General features: G+C 40.1%; 1 protein-coding gene across 13 annotated transcripts in view; it reads right to left on the bottom strand.

The window, feature by feature from the left end:
• POGZ (pogo transposable element derived with ZNF domain) overlaps window positions 1–19,124 on the bottom strand; it is a 56,605-nt gene that overhangs the window by 19,240 nt on the left and 18,241 nt on the right. For 6 of the 13 annotated variants that reach the window (XM_031010021.3, XM_063695184.1, XM_019022478.4 and 3 more), the window contains 8 exons: window positions 18,802–18,960; window positions 8,581–8,756; window positions 7,517–7,625; window positions 6,033–6,323; window positions 5,733–5,951; window positions 2,856–2,962; window positions 1,847–2,184; window positions 1,295–1,449 (listed from right to left, as the gene is read on the bottom strand). In XM_031010021.3, the coding sequence (XP_030865881.1) occupies window positions 1,295–1,449; window positions 1,847–2,184; window positions 2,856–2,962; window positions 5,733–5,951; window positions 6,033–6,323; window positions 7,517–7,625; window positions 8,581–8,756; window positions 18,802–18,960 (1,554 nt within the window). The remainder of the gene's footprint in view (window positions 1–1,294; window positions 1,450–1,846; window positions 2,185–2,855; window positions 2,963–5,732; window positions 5,952–6,032; window positions 6,324–7,516; window positions 7,626–8,580; window positions 8,757–18,801; window positions 18,961–19,124) is intronic. The other 7 variants (XM_031010036.3, XM_055358068.2, XM_055358064.2 and 4 more) reach the window with 3 other exon arrangements.

The following is a 19,124-nucleotide window of genomic DNA, read 5'->3' as shown; positions in this document are numbered from 1 at the left end:
GATAATATGCATATGTCTTCTATGCTTTTGATCATGCTGTTTTCAATCACCTAAAAGCTTTTCTTACTACTCTCCAGCCATCTAAACCTTTCTTAAATTTAAGCACGACTTTCTTGGAAACCTAGCCACAAGGATTTTTTCCCTTCTCTGAAGTATTTCACCTACCAATGATATCTTAAAATGTCTATGTTTATAATATACTATCTTGTTCTCACATTTTCCTATATTTACATAATTTTTGTCTTTACAACAAAACTGGAAATCCTGTAAAGGACATGAGAAGTATTCTCAATACTGGGCTTAAATCCTCACTATGTATCCCTAGCAGAGGTGTATTTAGAGGTGTATGCTCATAAGCAAATGACTCAATTTCTTTGAGCTTATGTTCAGCCTACATCTATCTATAACATGTACAGTGTAGAAAAACATTCCAGCTTACCTTATATTTCACTGAAAGCACTGTCTTAATGATAAAGTACTTCATAATATTATCTTTTTTTTTTTGGAGATGGAGTTTTGCTCTTGTTGCTCAGACTGGAGTGCAATGGCATGATCTCAGATCACTGCAATCTCCGCCTCCCGGGTTCAAGCGATTCTCCTGCCTCAGCCTCCCGAGTAGCTGGGATTACAGGTGCCCGCCACCACACCCAGCTAATTTTTGCATTTTTAGTAGAGATGGGGCTTCGCCATGTTGGCCGGGCTGGTCTCGAATTCCTGACCTCAGGTGATCTGCCCACTTCAGCCTCCCAAAGTGTTGGGATTACAGGCGTGAGCCACCGTGCCCGGCCATATTATCTTTTATCCTACTTAATTTCTTTGAGCTTATGTCCAGCCTACATCTATAAAATATACAGTGTAGAAAACACTCCAGCTCATCTTATATTTCATTGAAAGTGATGTCTTAATGATAAAGTACTTCACAATATTATCTTTTAGCCTACATAAAACCTATCAGGGTTTAACTAAAGTGGAAGAGCAAATAGGTGACTGTTCCTTCTATAAAGAGACCTAAGAAATAAATTAATTACATTTGTTTTTCTACAGTGGTTCTGAATCAACGCCCCTAACAATTCAGGATCTAACACTGAACTCAATCCATGCTTGAACAAAATAAAAGTCAGGCTTGTAAAAAAAAAACAAGGTGAATGAAGTAAAGAACTGGCTACAAATATGAAAAGTACTTCCTCTACACTGTTACCCACACGTAAATAAATATAATGGGCTCCCCCCAGCGCCATTCAATGAGTGAACAGCAAGGTATATTCCCCTTGAGTTTAAGAGTTTCCAAACTTACTAGTAGATTCATAGGGACTATGAACATTTTCCAAGTGGCACTGAAGCTGGAAGGGAGTGGAAAACTGGCGGTAACAGTGCTGGCAGATAGTGTGACCATCTACCTCACCGTTCTGCTGATCGAGTTCTACGTGGTGTTTCATATGGTTCATGAATCTGTAATAAAGCACAAAGAGAAAGTACAGAAAACATAAAAAATTGGTAGCCTTTTAGAAATATAATGGTAAAATCACAGAACAAACATTATCTGCTCCCCTCCATTCCCCAGACTTCCTGTTTGGGATATCCTTTTCTGAGCCCAGAAAGATAATGAGTTCTTGAAACTAAGAGAGTTCTGGGAAAGGAGATATACTGCTTTCCCCTACTCGATCCAGTTACCTTTTGTTTATTACCACAATATCTCCTTCTATAGTCCTAGTTATTGATTTAATGATAACCCCAGCAAGACTGCATAGTAGTTAGGTCCATTCTCCAAAGAGAAAGACTTAAAATATATAAGAAAATGTAAGTCTTCTCTTGTTCAAGGTAACTTCCAAGGCTCTTCAACACTTACCGAATATTGTTTTTTAGCCTTTTGGTACAATGTGGGCATCGGAAAGATGTGGCGACCTTAGGGAAATTTGTGAGCTGAGCTACTTTGCCACCATCCCGTCCATAGTAGAAGTCATCTACAAGCATAATGAGTTTGGTCTGGACGGCATCGCCCACGTTCTCATTTGGTTCTGGTACTTTGGTAGGCGGTGACAGAGCAGGAATAGGTGTAGAAGAGGGTGTGGAAGCAACAGGAGCTGTTTTCTCAGGGGACGGGGGCTTTGCTGCTGATGGGACACTGGGTTCTGAATCCAGGGACTTTCCTTTCTTCTGGTATTCAACCATTTCTGGGCAACAGTACTATAAAGAAAGACATCTGATCATTCTGGTTATCCTGGGGGCTAGAATGTGCTAACTCCTTAACTTCACTACCATTCCTTGTTAACGGTTTGGTTTCAGGTATTCTCATTCAGCTTTCACCCTTCAGTTTTTTTAGCGTTTCCAAGTTTCACTCCTTTTCTAGAGTATATCCACAGACATACGCCACCCAAGCGCTATACTTTGTATTTCTCCCTCCTGCCTGTCTTAGGTCCCTTAATCATTAGTATAACTTGGCTCTGAGCTCCCTGGCAAAAAAGAAGTTCCAACCTTTTTATCTGGACTAATACCAAAAAATGAAAAGCTAAAAAATGGAAGTAAGAGCTCCCGATTCATCCAATGACACAATTAACAAAAATGAACTGAGGCCAATATGGTTTGAGTCCTTATTATCTATAAACCTGTTCTCCTGTGTGGTTTCCAAATCTACCACACTAAGAAAGTAAGATCACATATGTTCTGATCTATTTGAGGGTCTTTAAATGTATCCCATCACATTCCAAAGTACACAGCTCTTCTAAAAACAGACCAAGAGAAACAGTAACCCTTTAAAAAGCTTCAGTCATTTTAGAGCCCCTGCTTACAAGCTTCCAATATTAATGAAGGTAAATGGCAGAAGCCACTTAAGCTGGATCACAGGTGATATCACTTACACACATGTGACCTCTCAAAGCTTCAGTAACACGAAATTGAGCATTACACCGTGGACATATTTTCCGTCCACCATCCTGGAGGTCAAATACTGGGATGGAAGAGGTCACTGAAAGAAGTGAGAAGAATTGATAAGATTAATACAATGACACTGGAAAAAGATTACTGACCTTTTGGGAAAAAGTCAAACACTCCCTGAGAAGTATATAAAAGGGTAAGCAAGCATGAGAGATCACTATGGTTTTTTGTTTGTTTTTGTTTTTTTTGAGACACGGTCTCTCAGTCTGTTGCCCAGGCTGGAGTGCAGTGGCACGACCACAGCTCACTGCAGCCTTGACCTCCCTGGGCTCAAGATCACTATGTTTGAGGCTTCCTTTTACTGTTCTAACTCTAGGCCAGGGGTCAGCAAACTACAGCACACAGATCAAATCCAGCCCAGCTACCAGTTTCTGTTTGGCCCATAAGCTAAGAATAATTTGTATGTGATTTTTTTGTTAAGGTTTTTGTTTTTTTTAATCTTGCAGAACTGAAGCTATATCCAATAAAAACCTCCTCACCATTCTCCCCTCGCCTCCACCCCGGCAACCACAATTCAACTTTGTCTCTATGAATTTTACTACTCTAGGTACCTCAAGTAAGTGGAATCATATGGTACTTGTCCTTTTGTGACTAGCCTATTTCACTTTAACATAATGTCCTCAAGGTTCAACCATGTTGCAGCACATGTTGTAGCAGAATTTCCTTTCTTAAGCCTGAACAATATACCATTGTACGTGAATACCACATTTTATTTATCCCTTTATCAGTTGATGGACCTCTGTGTTGCTTTCACCTTTCAGCTATTGTGAATAATGTTGCAATGAACATAGGTGTACAAATACCTGTTCTAGTCCCTGCTTTCAATTCTTTTGGGTATAGAATGGAATTCCTGGAGCATACAACAATTCTATCATTTTTAACTTTTTGAGGAACCACCATACTGTTTCCAAAGTGGCTGCATCATTTTACACTTCCACCAACAGTGCGTAAGGGTTCTGCTTTCTCCACATCCTCAACAATATTTGTTATTTTATGGTTCTTTGATAGTAGCCATCCTAATGGGAGTGAGACGGTACCTCATTGTGGTTTTGATTTGCATTTCCATAATGATTAATAACACTGAGCACCTTTTCATGAGCTTATTGGCTATAACTTTCTTTGGAGAAAGGTCTATTCAGTCCTTTGCCTACTTTCCTACTTTTTTTTTTTTTTTTTTGAGATGGGGTCTTTCTCTGTTGCCCAGGCTGGAGTGCAGTGGCACGATCTTGGCTCACCACAACCTCTGCCTTCCAGGTTCAAGCAATTCTTGTGTCTCAGCCTCCCGAGCAGCTGGGAATACAGGCACACACCACCACGCCTGGCTAAGTTTTGTATTTTTAGTATAGACGGGGTTTCACCATTATCGGTCAGGCTGGTCTTGGACTCCTGACCTCGTGATCCACCTGCCTCGGCCTCTCAAAGTGCTGGGATTACAGGCGTGAACCACCACGCCCAGCCAGTCCTTTGTCTATTTTTTAAAAAGGTTGTTTGGGAGTTTTTTTGTTGTTGAACTGTACAAATTCTTTATATATTCTGGATATTAACCCCTTATTAGATACATAATTTGCAAATATTTTCTCCCATTCTGTGGCTTCCCTTTTTACTGTGTTGATAACGTCCTGCACAAAAGTTTTAAATTTTGATATAATTTAATTTACCCATTTTTTCTTTTCTTGCGTATGCTTTTGGTGTCATATCCAAGAAATAGTAATCACTGTCAAATCCAGTATCATGAAGCTTTTTGTCCTATGATTTTTGTAAGAGTCTTATATAGTTTTAGTTCATTTAGGTCTTTGACCCATTTTGGGTTAATTTTTGTATTTATTGTAAGGTAAGATCCAACTTCTTTTGGACATGGATATCTAGTTTTCCCAACACCATTTTTTAAAGGTTTTTACTTTTTTTGAGACAGGGTGTCGTTCTGTTGCAGTGGCATGATCATGGCTCACTGCAGGCTCAACCTTCTGGGTTCAAGCCCAAGCCATCCTCTCACCTCAGACTTCTGAGTAGCAAGGACTGCAGACATACACCACCATGCCTGGCTAATCTTTTTTTTTTTTTTTTTTTTTGTAGAGATGGGATCTCACCATGTTGCCCAGGCTGGTCTCAAACTCCTAGGCTCAAGTGATCCTCCCGTCTTGGCCTCCCATAATGCTGGGATGAGGTGTGAGCCACTATACCTTGCGGTTTTTATTTTTAAATGGTTGAAATAAAAGAATAAAATTTTTCGACACATGAAAATTTTATGAAACTTAAATTTCAGAGTCCATAAATAGTTTCTAGTGGAGCACAGCCATGCTCATTCATTTATGTATCTGTGGCTGCTTCCACACCACAACAGCACAGTTAATAGCTGCAACAGAGGCTATATATTGTGCACAAAGCCTACAACTTTACTACTAGGCCCTTTACAGAAAACATTTGCCGACCCCTGCTCTAGACCACTGAAAAACCTCGTGCTCATCATTCTCAACCTGAAGATCTCTCTACCAAATCCCAACTTTAAAACCTTGCTCAGATATCCATCTCTTCCATGAAGTTATCTTTCATTATCTCACCCATCTTTGATCAATCAATTTCACTAATCTCCTAAGCACAATTACACACAGAATTTCTTGGAGCTGATTCAGTTACACTTTTTGTAAGTGACTTTCTCCTTACTAAAGTTTCTGTAAGAACAAACTACAGCAGCTGTTATTTTATTTTATTTTTCTATTTCTGAGTATAAAGCTCTGATACAACAAACACTTTACTAATGTTTTTGAATGACTGGCTGCTCAGAGTCTTTCAGGTTATTGTACCTTTCATTGAAGACTCAGGTCCGCTGGTTCTTTGAGAGCCATGAGCAGAGCTGTTGTTGGACACCACCACTGGCCCAGGACTCTGGCCCAGGGAAGGGATGGTGTTAAGGGTATTCACCAATTTGGCCACTTCATTGCTATTTTCGCCTGTAACACCAGGTCGCTTCACAGTGACAAAGCTGGCAATGCTCACTGCAGGTGGAGAGGGGAAGGAGGGAGCTACAGTGACCAAGTGATAATCATCTGTTCTCCACCCACCATCCCAACCTGGCTCTGCCATCTCCTCTTCCGAAGCCTTACCTAGCTTGGGATTCGTGGTCTGGTTTGACTGGCCTGGAGACTGAACAGCTAGTTGCCCCAGTGAGGTTGGCTGTGTGGCAGTGGGAGTGGTGGAAGTGCTGGGAGTGGACTTGGTCTGCTGGGACTGGGACTGTGGGACGGTGCTTCGAATGGTAAGAGTGGCCGGGATGACGGTGGTGAAGGTGTTGGTGGTGGGCCTCACAGGCATCGTGGAGCCTGGCCTCACAGGGGTCATCTGGGAGAACACTTGTGGAACTCCAACTGTTGGCTTAACAAACTGGGTACCTGGGGCTTTAAAAGAGAGACAAAGTACCAGATCTTGGTCAGTGAGCTCACCTATAACACATTCTCCCTGCCTTTACCGGAAAGATTATTTCCCCAAACTGATGGATGATCATCAGAGGTTTCCAAGAGGAGTATAGATTCTAAAGACTAAGAAAGCACAAGGTGTCCATGTTGACAAAATAAATTAACCTGGGCAGCCTAAAAACATTAAGTTAAATAAGAGTCCCATCAACTCCTCCTAAAACACCTTACCACACTGCCTTTTTAATTCTAAGACTACAATCAGTGGCTTGACCTCGGTACTGGAAGAAGAGAGTGGGAGGCAACATGGGTGTATATAGGCCAAATGGCAAACCTGGTCCTGAAAAAAGAAATCAGTCTTTCTCAGAGTACTAAAGGAGTCTTCCATCCTCTTCTATCAACTCAGAAGACAGACTATGTATGCCATTCTACTAGGATGTCCCAAAGAGGAATGTCTCCTGGCTCAACTGTAGACAATTCCACCGAGAAAAATAAAGAAATGCCAGGGTAAGCTGGTCAGACTTAAACCCCTATGGGCTATGAGAACAAAAAACAAAACCTTAACAAGCTACAGAGGTACCCTTACAAATAGCTAAATTAAGATACTCTTTTTTGGTCTGAATTGTAGTAAACTTATATATGCTAAATAGAGCAATGGAAAATTCTAAGATTTTAAAAAAATTATCCTTCTCAGAATCTTAAAAAAAAAAAAAACTATCTAGCAGAATCTTAAAAAAAAATACTATCTAGTCATTGACAGTATTTATCCATAAAGGGAATGTCATTTGTTTATATCTAAAATCTATGCTATAAAATTAAAACAAAGTTTATAATCCCACCGTGCAAATGAGGAGATGTGTAAGGAGTGTAGAATTTATGAGTTTGCATTAATAACATAGTCTTAATAGCTGACTAAATACCAGTTACAGAAAAATAACTGTAAACTCTGTTTTACTACTTGATGAAGGGTGGTGAAAAGCTAAACAGAAATAAATAAAACCACCACCCTGGCCAAAGGTTAGAAGCAGATTTTTTAAAATTGGGCTTAAATCATTAATATTTTTATATTTTTAGATTTTCTTTAAATATACTTACTAAATGACTTAGGATATTTAGAACAATAAAAACAAATCTTCTGGATGCTGGTTTATTCCAAATGGATAGACATTTTTCCTTACCTGGAACTAGTGTAATTGGTCTAACCGTTTGGCCTTGCTGTACGTTCAGCACAATCCCAACCTGATTCATTGCATTTTGTACAGGCCGGACATTCCTTACAGGAAATCCCTGTATTAAAAAGCAAAATGATCTTTAACATGGAGACCAATTAACACTAACAAAGATTGCAGTATGACCTACATCCAAAAAAAAATTCCCATACTCTTACTTAATGGTTCTTTCTCTAGAATTACAGCTTTCAAATGACTGACATGGAAAAATTTAGGAAATTCTGGCAAACTTTTGAGAGACAAAATATCAAAATTAGAGAACAAGCTTTGGTACACATGAGCAAAAATGAAAACCTATTTCCTGACTTAAGAGAGCATCGGCTTAAAAAAACCTCATCAACAGACTGGCTCCGTAAAGTGCTAAATGAACAGAAGTGGGGGTGGGGGGCGGGGGGAAGAGCAATGTTCACTGGAGTGATTCAACATACAAACAATCCTAAAAAATTGTTCCCAAACTCTACTTCAAAGGCCATAAACCTTTGGCAAATTCATAAGAATTTACAACTCAGGAAGCCACAGGCAAACAGAAGCATTTGCCTTTAGAATCCAGATTCAGAATTAGGCTTTCAACTTCAATTCAACACATTATATACCAAATAAGTCATCTCCCTTGTCTCCCAAAGGTCTCCATGAACTCCACCAATTACATACATACATCTCCAAAAGTTAACTAATTCATCCCATGTGAAGAGGAGCAGTCCACGCAAAGGGTGAAAAGCCTCAAGAGCCAAGCGTTAAGGCTTCCTAATTCAAGTTTTCCCACTAATTTCTGCCTAGACTTTAATCAAATCACTTAATAAACTTCTAACGGGTTTAAAGAAGATATTACCCAGCCATGCTATGCTGGGCTTTCCACAGTTGGCATCAAATTACAGAACAGTAAAAGAGAAAGCCAGGTCAAAAGACAAGACTTAGAACCACTTCTAATCATGCCAAAGACCCTAAGTCAGAGTTTTCAGAGGTTTATAGTCTTTCTCTCTTCTAGCAACCTTGGAATTCAGAGTCCTACTCACCTGCGTAGTGATAAATATTGGTTGTGAGGCCACAGGGGAACTAGTCACATGATTGGCATTCTGCATGACCTGAACAGGCCTCAATACTGGTTGAGTAACCATTGTGCCCAGACCTGGAGCTGGATTCTGGGTCAGGATGAGTGGCTGTCCACCTTGCTGGACCAAAGGATTGCCAGCTAAAGGGTAAAGGAAGAAAAAAAAAAAAGGAATGTTAGAAACAATGTTAAACCCACATTTTACTTTATTTTATTTTATTTTATTTTATTTGATACAGGGTCTCACTCTGTCACCCAGGCTGGAGCACAGTGGCACAGTCACGGCTCACTGCAGCCTCAAGTTCCTGGGCTCAGGCGATTCTTCCACCTCAGCCTCCCAAGTACAAATCCACATTTTATTAGAAACAGAAATGGTGTCCTATATGCCAAAATATCCAAGACTGCCACTCATCTCAGGTTTAATGTGACCAAACTCACCAAAAATTTAAGTTTCACCCAAATCTACACCTAACAGAAAAACAGATGGGTAGGGGAGGTTCACTAACACTTCACCCATATGTCTTCACTGGGGATGAAAGACACATTAGAATTCTATGTGGCTATCACCCTGACTCTCATGATTTAAGTGACCACACATAATCTCCCCCACCAAATCAGCAGAACAAAATATGTTAAGTCTTTTTCCATATTTTAACTAGGTAAAACCTATTTTATTAGAAGATAATTTGTTAGCTAATCCCCCTTAATTTTTTAAAAAGAATATTCATCAACAAACATTAATTCAGCAAGTACACAGAATCTAAGGAATGGTTTCTCTTCCTAGTGAGTTAAATCTGAGAAATGCAAGATTCTTTAAGCAACCACTGGGAACCCAGAGACTGAAAGGCTACCTACCGCAGCCCTCTCTTTATGTCATCGGGGTGATAAACAGAAGACCTGGACAAAAACTAACCCACACCAAGTAAAAATGACATGATTTCAGAAGATAATGATTCATTCATGAATAAATATTAATAAACTGGGCTATTATTGAAATATCTTAAATTCTTTTCATTTGTGAGAAAATTTTATAAATATTTTTAAGTCCCCTATTTCATGACATTTGGTGAAAAAACCAATACTAAGTTTCCTGATTTACAAAGGATACTCAAAACCAGATAGAAAATTTCAGAGAGCCAATATACCTAAGCCAAAGAGTCAAGCAGGCCAGGCATGGTGGCTCACACCTCTAATCCCAGTACTTTGGGAGGCCAAGGCAGGCACATCACTTGAGGCCAGGAGCTCAAGACCAGCCTGGCCAACACAGCAAAACTCTGTCTCTACTAAAAATACAAAAATTAGCCAGGCATGGTGGCGCATACCTGTAATTCCAGCTACTTGGGAAGCTGAGGCAGGAGAATTGCTTGAACCAGGGAGGCGGAGGTTGCAGTGAGCCAACATTGTGCCACTGCACTCCAGCCTGGGCGACAGAGCAAGGCTCTGTCTCAAAACAACAACAACAACAACAAGAAACAAAAAACCAAAGAGTCAAGCAAAACATGGCCTCAACTTTTTACCCAAAATTACCAGAATGGGATGGGACCCTCTGAAATGTATGTTCCACTTGGCAGGTTATATCACCACAGTTAACTACAAAGCTAGACCACCAAAGGAATAGGTATGTAGGTGGCTACTAATGGGCCAACAGTGGCTTATCTCATACTCTCTCAGAAACTGAGAGCTCATCAGTAGACTAGACCCTCAGTTACTGAGCCAGAAGACCAGTGATTGTAGAGGCAGATAGATAAATAAAACAGAAAATTCCAGCAAGTTCTATCCATGTTAAACTATACTGGCAATTTATCTATGGTGGGTTTTTTAAATTTTTAAATGTTTTATTATGGAGAAGTTAAAACATACATAAAAAGGGAACACTATAGTGAACCCCTATGCAACCACCACCCTGCTTCAATAATTATCAATGTATGGCAAGTCTTATTTCATCTATACCTCCTACATACTTACTAGTTCCCATATCACTTTAAAACAAGTTCTAGATCATATCATCTATAAGTATTTCAAAATATACCTCCTACATAAGAACTTCAAAAAAAGATAAAAGAATCATACCAACATAACTCCTGAACATTATAATTATTCAATATCAAATACCCAGTCAAAATTCAAATTTACCTGTATTTTTTAAATAATTTGTCTGAATCCAGTTACAAAATGTTTGCAAAGTGCAACTGATGAACTAACTCAAGTCTTTTAATCTATAGGTTCCCCAACCATCTCTTTTGAAATTTATGGTTGAAAAACATTGACTAAGCAAAAGTCTATATTTTTTAGTCATTATTTTAACTGCTAGGACAAAAGAAAATAAATTATCTCTTATTTATCCTAATTCTAAAAATTCTTAAGATAATTACTAGCTCAACATCCCAATTAAATACAAGAAGGGAAAGATGGAGGCTTTTTGCATTTATGTGAAATCAGTCAGCATTAGCAAGTCTCTTAAAGACAGACCAGGTTTCCATGAAACCCGTAAATACCATTATAAAGAATTTTAACAGCATTTTCTGCAAATATTTTCTCTTATATCAGGGTCAAGTTTAAATTTTGGTGGATTGTTAGAATTTTTCCAAAAAGGCTGGGCAAGGTGGCTCATGCCTGTAATCCCAGCATTTTGGGAGGCTGAGGTGGGTGGATCACCTGAAGTCAGGAGTTTGAGACCAGCCTGACCAACACGGAGAAACCCCGTCTCTACTAAAAATAACAAAACTAGCCAGGCGTAGTGGCGCATGCCTGTAATCCCAGCTACTCGGGAGGCTGAGGCAAGAGAATTGCTTGAACCCAGGAGGCAGAGGTTGCGCTGAGCCGAGATTGCGCCACTGCACTCCAGTCTGAGCAATAAGAGTGAAATTCCGTCTCAAAAAAAAAAAAAAAAAAAAAGAATTTTTCCAAAAATATGGTACAATCAAAAAGTGGTTTTCTAAGACCAGATTAGATTCACAATGCAATGGAAAGCAAAAGCCAGACTATGGAAAGTCATACTGGGTAAATTATACTTACTTATTTAGAAGCATTTTAATGATTTCTGCAATCTTTGCTCAAAGGAATTCTGACAATTCAAGTGTCTTACAAGGTTCTATTTCCAGAGGATGAAACAGGCAATCACAATTCTGGTGCTTTAAAAAAAAAGCCTTTAAAAGGATTATCCAACCTAGAGCAGTGGTATGCACCTGTAGTCCCAGCTATTTGAGAGGCTGAAGCAGGTGGATCACTTGAGCCTAGGAGTTTGAGTCCAGCCTGGACAACACAGTGAGACCCCCATCTCAAAAACAAAACAAGGCCAGGCGTGGTGGCTTACACCTATAATGTCAGCACTTTGGGAGGCCGAGGCAGGCAGATCACTTGAGGTCACGAGTTTGAGACCAGCCTGGCCATCATGGTGAAACCCCCATCTCTACTAAAAATACAAAAGTTAGCTGGGCATGGTGGCATATGCCTGTAATCCCAGCTACCTGAGTGACTGAGGCATGACAATTGCTTGAACCCAGGTGGGGTCTTCAGTGAGCCAAGATTGTGCCACTGCACTCCAGTCTGGGCAACAGTGTGAGTCTCAGTCTCAAAAATAAAAAATGAAAAATAGCCAGGCATGGTGGTGTGTGCCTGTAGTCCCAGCTACTTGGGGGGCCGAGGTGGGAGGATCGTTTGAGCCTGGGAGGTGGAGGGTGCAGTGAGCCAGCTGTGTTCGTGCCACTACTGCACTCCAGCCTGGGTGACAAAGTGAGACCCCATCCTGAACAAAACAAAGAAAACCTAAGAAACAAATGAAACAAAACAATCCACCTCAGTGACAATTAATTCCATGAGTTTTCTTCTATACTTCAGACGTCATATGGTATCAAGCACATTATTTTTTGAGACAGAGTCTTGCTCTGTCACCAGGCTGGAGTGCAATGGCGCAATCTTGGCTCACTGCAACCTCTGCCTCCTGGGTTCAAGTGATTCCCCTGCCTCAGCCTCCCAAGTAGCTGGGACTACGGGCACATGCCACCACGCCCAGCTAATTTTTTTGTATTTTAGTAGAGACGGGGTTTTACCATGTTGGCCAGGATGGTCTTGATCTCCTGACCTTGTGATCTGCCCGCCTTGCATATAAATCAAAGAATTATGCAACTAACTTTCTCCCTCTAAGTTTGCTCTCTCTTGATTTTTTTCCTTCATTCTTTCTTTTTTTTTTTTCACAAGGAGTTCTGCTCTGTCACCCAGGCTGGAATGGCGTGACCTCAGCTCACTGCAACCTCTGCCTCCTAGGTTCAAGTGGTTCTTCTGCTCAGCCTCCCAAGTAGCTAGGAATACAGATGCCCACCACCATGCCCAGCTAATTTTTGTAGTTTTTAATAGAGACAGGGTTTCACTATTTGGCCATGATAGTCTCAAACTTCTGACCTCAGGCGATCTGCCCGCCTCAGCCTCCCAAAGTGCTAGGATTATAGCCGTGAGCCACTGCGCCCAGCCTTCCTTCATTCTTTTAAGTTTACTTCCATACCCTTAAAGCCCAGAAATAGAGGGCTAAATACAATAGCAATTGAAAACCATAATTAGTTATACTGTAAGAAATTTATAACATTAAATTCACATCATTCACAGCTCAGAATTAAGCAATAGTTTATTTCACCTCATAATGTTTCTTTCCTGTGCAAACATAAGATGAGTCAGAACTACAGGAATAATTTTAAAATACTGAGTAGTAAATTCTAAAGAACATCAAACAGAATAGTAAAAATATTCCAAAATTTTATTCCTGATACTTTTTTTTTTTGAGATGGAGTCTTGCTCTGTTGCCCAAGTTGGAGTGCAGTAGCGTGATCTCAGCTCACTGCAACCTCCACCTCTTAGGTTCAAGTGATTCTCCTGCCTCAGCCTCCCAAGTAGCTGGGACTACAGGTAAGTGCCACCACACTCGGCTAATTTTTTTGTATTTTTAGTAGAGATGGGGTTTCACCATGTTGGTCAGGCTGGTCTTGAACTCCTGACATCAAATGTTCTGCTCACCTCAGCCTCCCAAAGTGCTGGGATTACAGGTGTGAGCCACACACCTGGCCTTGATACTTTCTTAAAAACAAAACACACACAAAAAACCAAACCCAGCTTTGAGATATAATCCACATACTGCCCATTTAAAATACACAATTCAGTGATTTTTTTTTTTTATATTCCCAAGGCTGTGCAACCATCATCATCATTATTTAGTTCCAGAACATTTTCTTTTCTTTTTTTCTTTTTTGAGATGGAGTTTCGCTCTTGTTGCCCAGGCTGGAGTGCAGTGGCGCGATCTCGGCTCACTGTAACCTCCGCCTCCCAGGTTCAAGCAATTCTCCTGCTTCAGCCTCCTGAGTAGCTGGGATTACAGGCACATGCCACCATGCCCGGCTAGTTTTTTATATTTTTAGTAGAAACGGGGTTTCACTATGTTAGCCAGGCTGGTCTCGAACTCCTGACCTCAGGTGATCCGCCTGCCTTGGCTTCCCAAAGTGCTAGGATTACGGGCGTGAGCCACCGCGCCCGGCCTAGATCCAGAACATATTCATCACCCTCAAAAGAAACCTCATTTCCTCTAGCAATTATTCCCCATTCTTTTCTCCTCCCAGCCCCTGGCAACCACGAATCTAATTTCTCTCTCTGTGGACTTGCCTATTCAAGACATTTCATATAGATGGAATCATATAATATGTGACCTTTTGTGTCTGGCTTCCTTCTTTTTTCTTTCTTTTTTTTTGAGACAGAGTTTTCCTCTTGTTGCCCAGGCTGGAGTGCAGTGGTGCGATCTCGGCTCACAGCAACCTCCGCCTCCCGAGTGCAAACGATTCTCCTGCCTCAGCCTCCCTAATAGCTGGGATTGCAGGCATGCACCACCACACCTGGCTAATTTTGTATGTCTGGCTTCTTTCTCAGCATTATGTTTTCAAGGTTCATCTATGTTATAGAATGTATCAGTATTTCATTCCTTTTTATGGGCAAATAATATTCCATTGTGTACATATATTACATTTTGTTTATCCATTAATTTATGGACACAGGTTGTTTTTACTTTTAGCTATAACAAATGATACTGCTATGAACATTAGTGCACAAGTTTTCATGTGAACATACGTTTTCCATTCTCTTGGGTATACAGCTAGGAGTAGAACTGCTGGGTCATATGGTAACTCTATGTTTAACTTTTCGAGGGCCAGGTGAGGTGACTCATGTCTGTAATCTCAGCACTTTGGTAGGCCAAGACAGGCAGATTACTTGAGGTCAGGAGTTTGAGACTAGCCTGGCCAACATGGTGACACACTGTCTCTGCTAAAAATACAAAAGTTAGCGGGGTGTGGTGGCAGGCACCCGCAGTCCCAGCTACTCGGGAGACTGAGGTACGAGAATCATTTGAACTTGGGAGGCAGAGGCTGCAGTGAGCCGAGATCGCGCCACTGTACTCCAGCCTGGGCAACAAAGCAGGCTGGAGTGCAGACTCCGTCTCAAAAAAAAAAAAAAGTAATACATGCCACAAACACCTTCCAGTTTATGGTTTGTCTTCTCCGTGTTTTTTTTTTAATCACATCTTTAATGTAGTTCTATTTATCAATTTTACCCTTTATGGTTAGCTCTGTTTTTGTATTTGGTTTAAGAAATCTTTCCCTCTTCTGAGACCACAAATTTTTTTTTAATTTTAAATTTCTAAACTTTTTAAAGTACACTAAGTGAAACAATACTGAATTGTTTAAAAATTATTCTCATTTGCTGGTGGGGAGCAGTGGCTCATGCCTGTAATCCCAGAACTTTGAGAAGCCGTGGTGGGTGGATCACTTGAGGTCAGGAAATTGAGACCAGCCTGGCCAACATGGTGAAACCCCATCTCTACTAAAAATACAGAAATTAGCCGAGCATGGCAGCGCATGCCTGTAATCCCAGCTACTAGGGTGGGTGAGGCATGAGAATCGCTTGAACCAGGGAGACAGAGGTTGCAGTGAGCCAAGACTGCGCTACTGCACTCCAGCCTGGGTGATGGAGTGAGACTCTGCCTCAAAAAAACAAACGTTATTCTCATTTGCTATGTTACTAATGTAGTAAGCAGATAATATATCAATACAATTAAACTGAAGGCTTAAAGGGAAACTGGGTTGTATGAGGCAATATTTCTCATTCACTTTATTCTGAAGCCATATCCGTAAAGTTGGACTAGCATTTCAAGAGTTCCTAGGCTGGGCGCGGTAGCTCACGCCTGTAATCCCAGCACTTTGGGAGGCCGAGGTGGGCAAATCACCTGAGGTCAGGAGTTCGAGACCAGCCTAGTCAACACTGTGAAACTCTATCTCTACTAAAATCACAAAAAACTTAGCCAGGCATGGTGGTGCATGCCTGTAATCCCAGCTACTCAGGAGGCTGAGGCAAGAGAATTACTTGAACCCGGGAAGTGGAGGTTGCAGTGGGCCAAGATCACACCACTGCACTCCAGCCTGAGTGACAGAGGGAGACTCCATCTCGAAAAAAACAAAAAAGAAAAAACAAGAGTATCTGATGAAAAAAGTTACAGAACTGTATGTATTTTTTATATAGATATATAAAGTAAAATAAATTAGACAATTGCAATTAATTTATGCTTATCTATGGATGAATTTTTTTTTGGAATACACAAGACTGTGGTTACTTACCAGTCAATACCCACTGTCTTCTTTTTTTCATGAACATGGGTTATGGGTTAACATTTTAATTTAAATATTAGAGGCTTTTGAAGTAAATAAAGTCAATTTATATTTTTTTAGAAAAAATTAGTACACTGGCCATAGGCAGGCTCAAGAATCAAGGGTACATTTAAGGAGTCAAGGAGACTAGGTCATCTCAGCATGTCACAAGATGCTCAGCTGGCCTGGCATGGTGGCTCACTCACGCCTGTAATCCCAGCACTTTGGGAGGCCAAGGAGGGAGGATTGCTTGAGCTTGGGAGTTTGAGACCAGCCTGGGCAACATGGTGAAACCCTGTCTCTACAAAAATTATAAAAGTTAGCCAGGCATGGTGGCACGTGCCTGTAGTCCTAGCTACTTGCGGGGCTGAGATGGGAGGACTGCTGAGCCACAGAGGTTGAGGCTGCAGTGAGCTGTGTTCATGCCACTGCACTCCAGTGTGGGTGACAAAGTGAGATCCCGTCTCAGGGGGAAAAAAAAAAAAAGAAGATGCACAGCCATCTCAGTATGGGCCTTGGAACCCTGGGATCAAAGAAAAGGTTAGGTAAGCTGGTTGCTAACAGAACTTTAACAGTTTGAGAGACACATAGGACTAGTCCTGTGGTAGTGGGTTATCAGAACTTATAAACATTAGTGTCACTAAAGTTGGTATACAACTCCCCCACTGCTAAATTTGACTGGCTTAAAAAAAAAAAGAAATACACAGGAAAGCAATATAATACAGTGGAAATCCTGAAAGCTTTGAAGTCCAGAAAATTCAAATACAGTTTAGTCACTTAGCAACTATTATTACTTATAACAAAAGCAAATTATTTAGACTCTCTAGGCCTCAGTTTCCACATCTGTAAAATAATAGAAATCTTTACATAAATGGTTCCCCATCTTTATACATACAAGGGATCCCATTTATAAGTTTTTTAGAAGTCTAAAGATTCCCCATAAAATCACCATATTTTCAGTACCCAAATACTGAAAACCTTTGGAAATCATGGAGGTTTTAAAGTTTGATAATACCTAAAGTTGGCAACAATGTGGGGAAAGAGCTACTGGTGGGCACTTATTTAGAGCAACCTATTAGGACAACTTGACAACGTCTATCAAATTATAAACACCTGATCCAGCAAATCTCACCTCTAAGACTTTATATTGCAAATATGTTTTACACAGTAGGCAAGGACACATGCCTGAAAACATTCACCACAGCATCATTTGTAATCACAAAGGATGGGGACCCTAATAAATGTTCAACAATGGGGAATGCATATATAAATGGTTATATTCCCAAACTAAAAACCATACTCTCTTCTATCAGCAATATAAACTGACACAACATTTCTAGATGGCCAATCCAGGAACAATAATGATCACAATTCTTAAAAACTGTGATGACCTTTGAGCCAACAATTTGTTTCAGAAATATATTTGCAGAACTAATTAACAATGCGAGAAAAGATACAGAGATAGGAATGTTCACTGAAGCTCTTAAAAATAGCAATATACCCTCTTACAACCCATTGTTAATAAGTTAATCAAATAATGGGAAATACAGTCAGTCATCAAAAATGTTATAGATGACTATTAAAATAAGATATTCACTATTAAGGGGAAAAGGCAGGCAGAGTAATGTACAACTTGTATAATCTTTTTTTGTCAAATGAAAATCACCACATATAACATATAGATGTATATAAAAATAAATACATGTACAGAATAAAAGTAACCATCAGTTATCTTCAGGTGGTGGGATTATGGTTAAACATTTTTTTGTTCCTTTTTTTTTTTCACTTTATAGTTTTTCTACAATGCATATATTATTTTTGTAGTACTAAAGCTGTTTTAGTTTTAAAGGAAATAAAATAATTAAAAAATAAAGTCCCTCGCAGCGATGCAATGACTCTATGAAAGTGCCTACTTCGGTTATGAATCTTGAGACATAACTGGTCAACAACTCATCTTAGGAGTGTAGAAATAGACATCAGAAATTAAATAGAAACCAATACTATATAGCCTTTCTATTAAAAAAATAAAATAAAATACACTAAAAACACTAGTCTTTCACCATTTCTTTCATGTAGACAACAACCCTATCCTATCTTCCATAGTCAGGAACCAATAAACAAATGAATCTGCCAGAGAAAATACAGAACTGCCCTGGGAAAATTCTTACCAAACTAATGGAATTTTTCTCATTAAAGAAACAAAAACAACCAACCAACCAGACAAAAAAATCTTAACAGGAATTTTGGGTTGACATTTTCTCTCCGAGAAATTATCAATAGCAAGAATCTACTGCTCTCTCACTTGAAACACCAGTACCGAGTCAGCACTAACTTAGAAGGTATAGCACCATCTACAGAAATCACTTCCGTATCAGAGAATCATTACTAAATTCATTTTCCAACTAGTAGAACCACATCTGTACCTAACTAAACAGGTATGGCTGTCCCTGAGACCTTTTTTATTCTTTCACCCCTCTAGCCCAGGATTATTATTTCCCAATAATCCCACTTACCATTGTTGTTGGCAATTAGTGTGACAAGAGTCTTCTTTGTACTGTCGCTGTTCTGTGCCCCGCTGCTACTAACGGTGGTGGATGTAGAGAGGTGCCCAGCAACAGAAGCATGGGCAGCGATGGGCACTGGAGCCGAGACTGGCTGCTGGCTCACAGAAACTGTGGGGAAGGGGAGGCATAGTCACTTGGAGACAGGGACAGATGACACTAAAGGATACTGCTCTAATCTTCCCTTTCCATCTTATTGTGGGTCTCTATGGCCAAAAAGTTTCCTGTTTCATAAATCCAACTGTTCATGTGATTTCTCCTCCTACTTAACCCTT

The sequence above is a fragment of the Gorilla gorilla genome, chromosome 1 (genome assembly GCF_029281585.2).
Source record: "Gorilla gorilla gorilla isolate KB3781 chromosome 1, NHGRI_mGorGor1-v2.1_pri, whole genome shotgun sequence".
NCBI classification, from domain to species: domain Eukaryota; kingdom Metazoa; phylum Chordata; class Mammalia; order Primates; family Hominidae; genus Gorilla; species Gorilla gorilla.
Note: the sequence above shows the minus strand (reverse complement) of the source record. Positions and strands in the feature narration are given on the sequence as shown.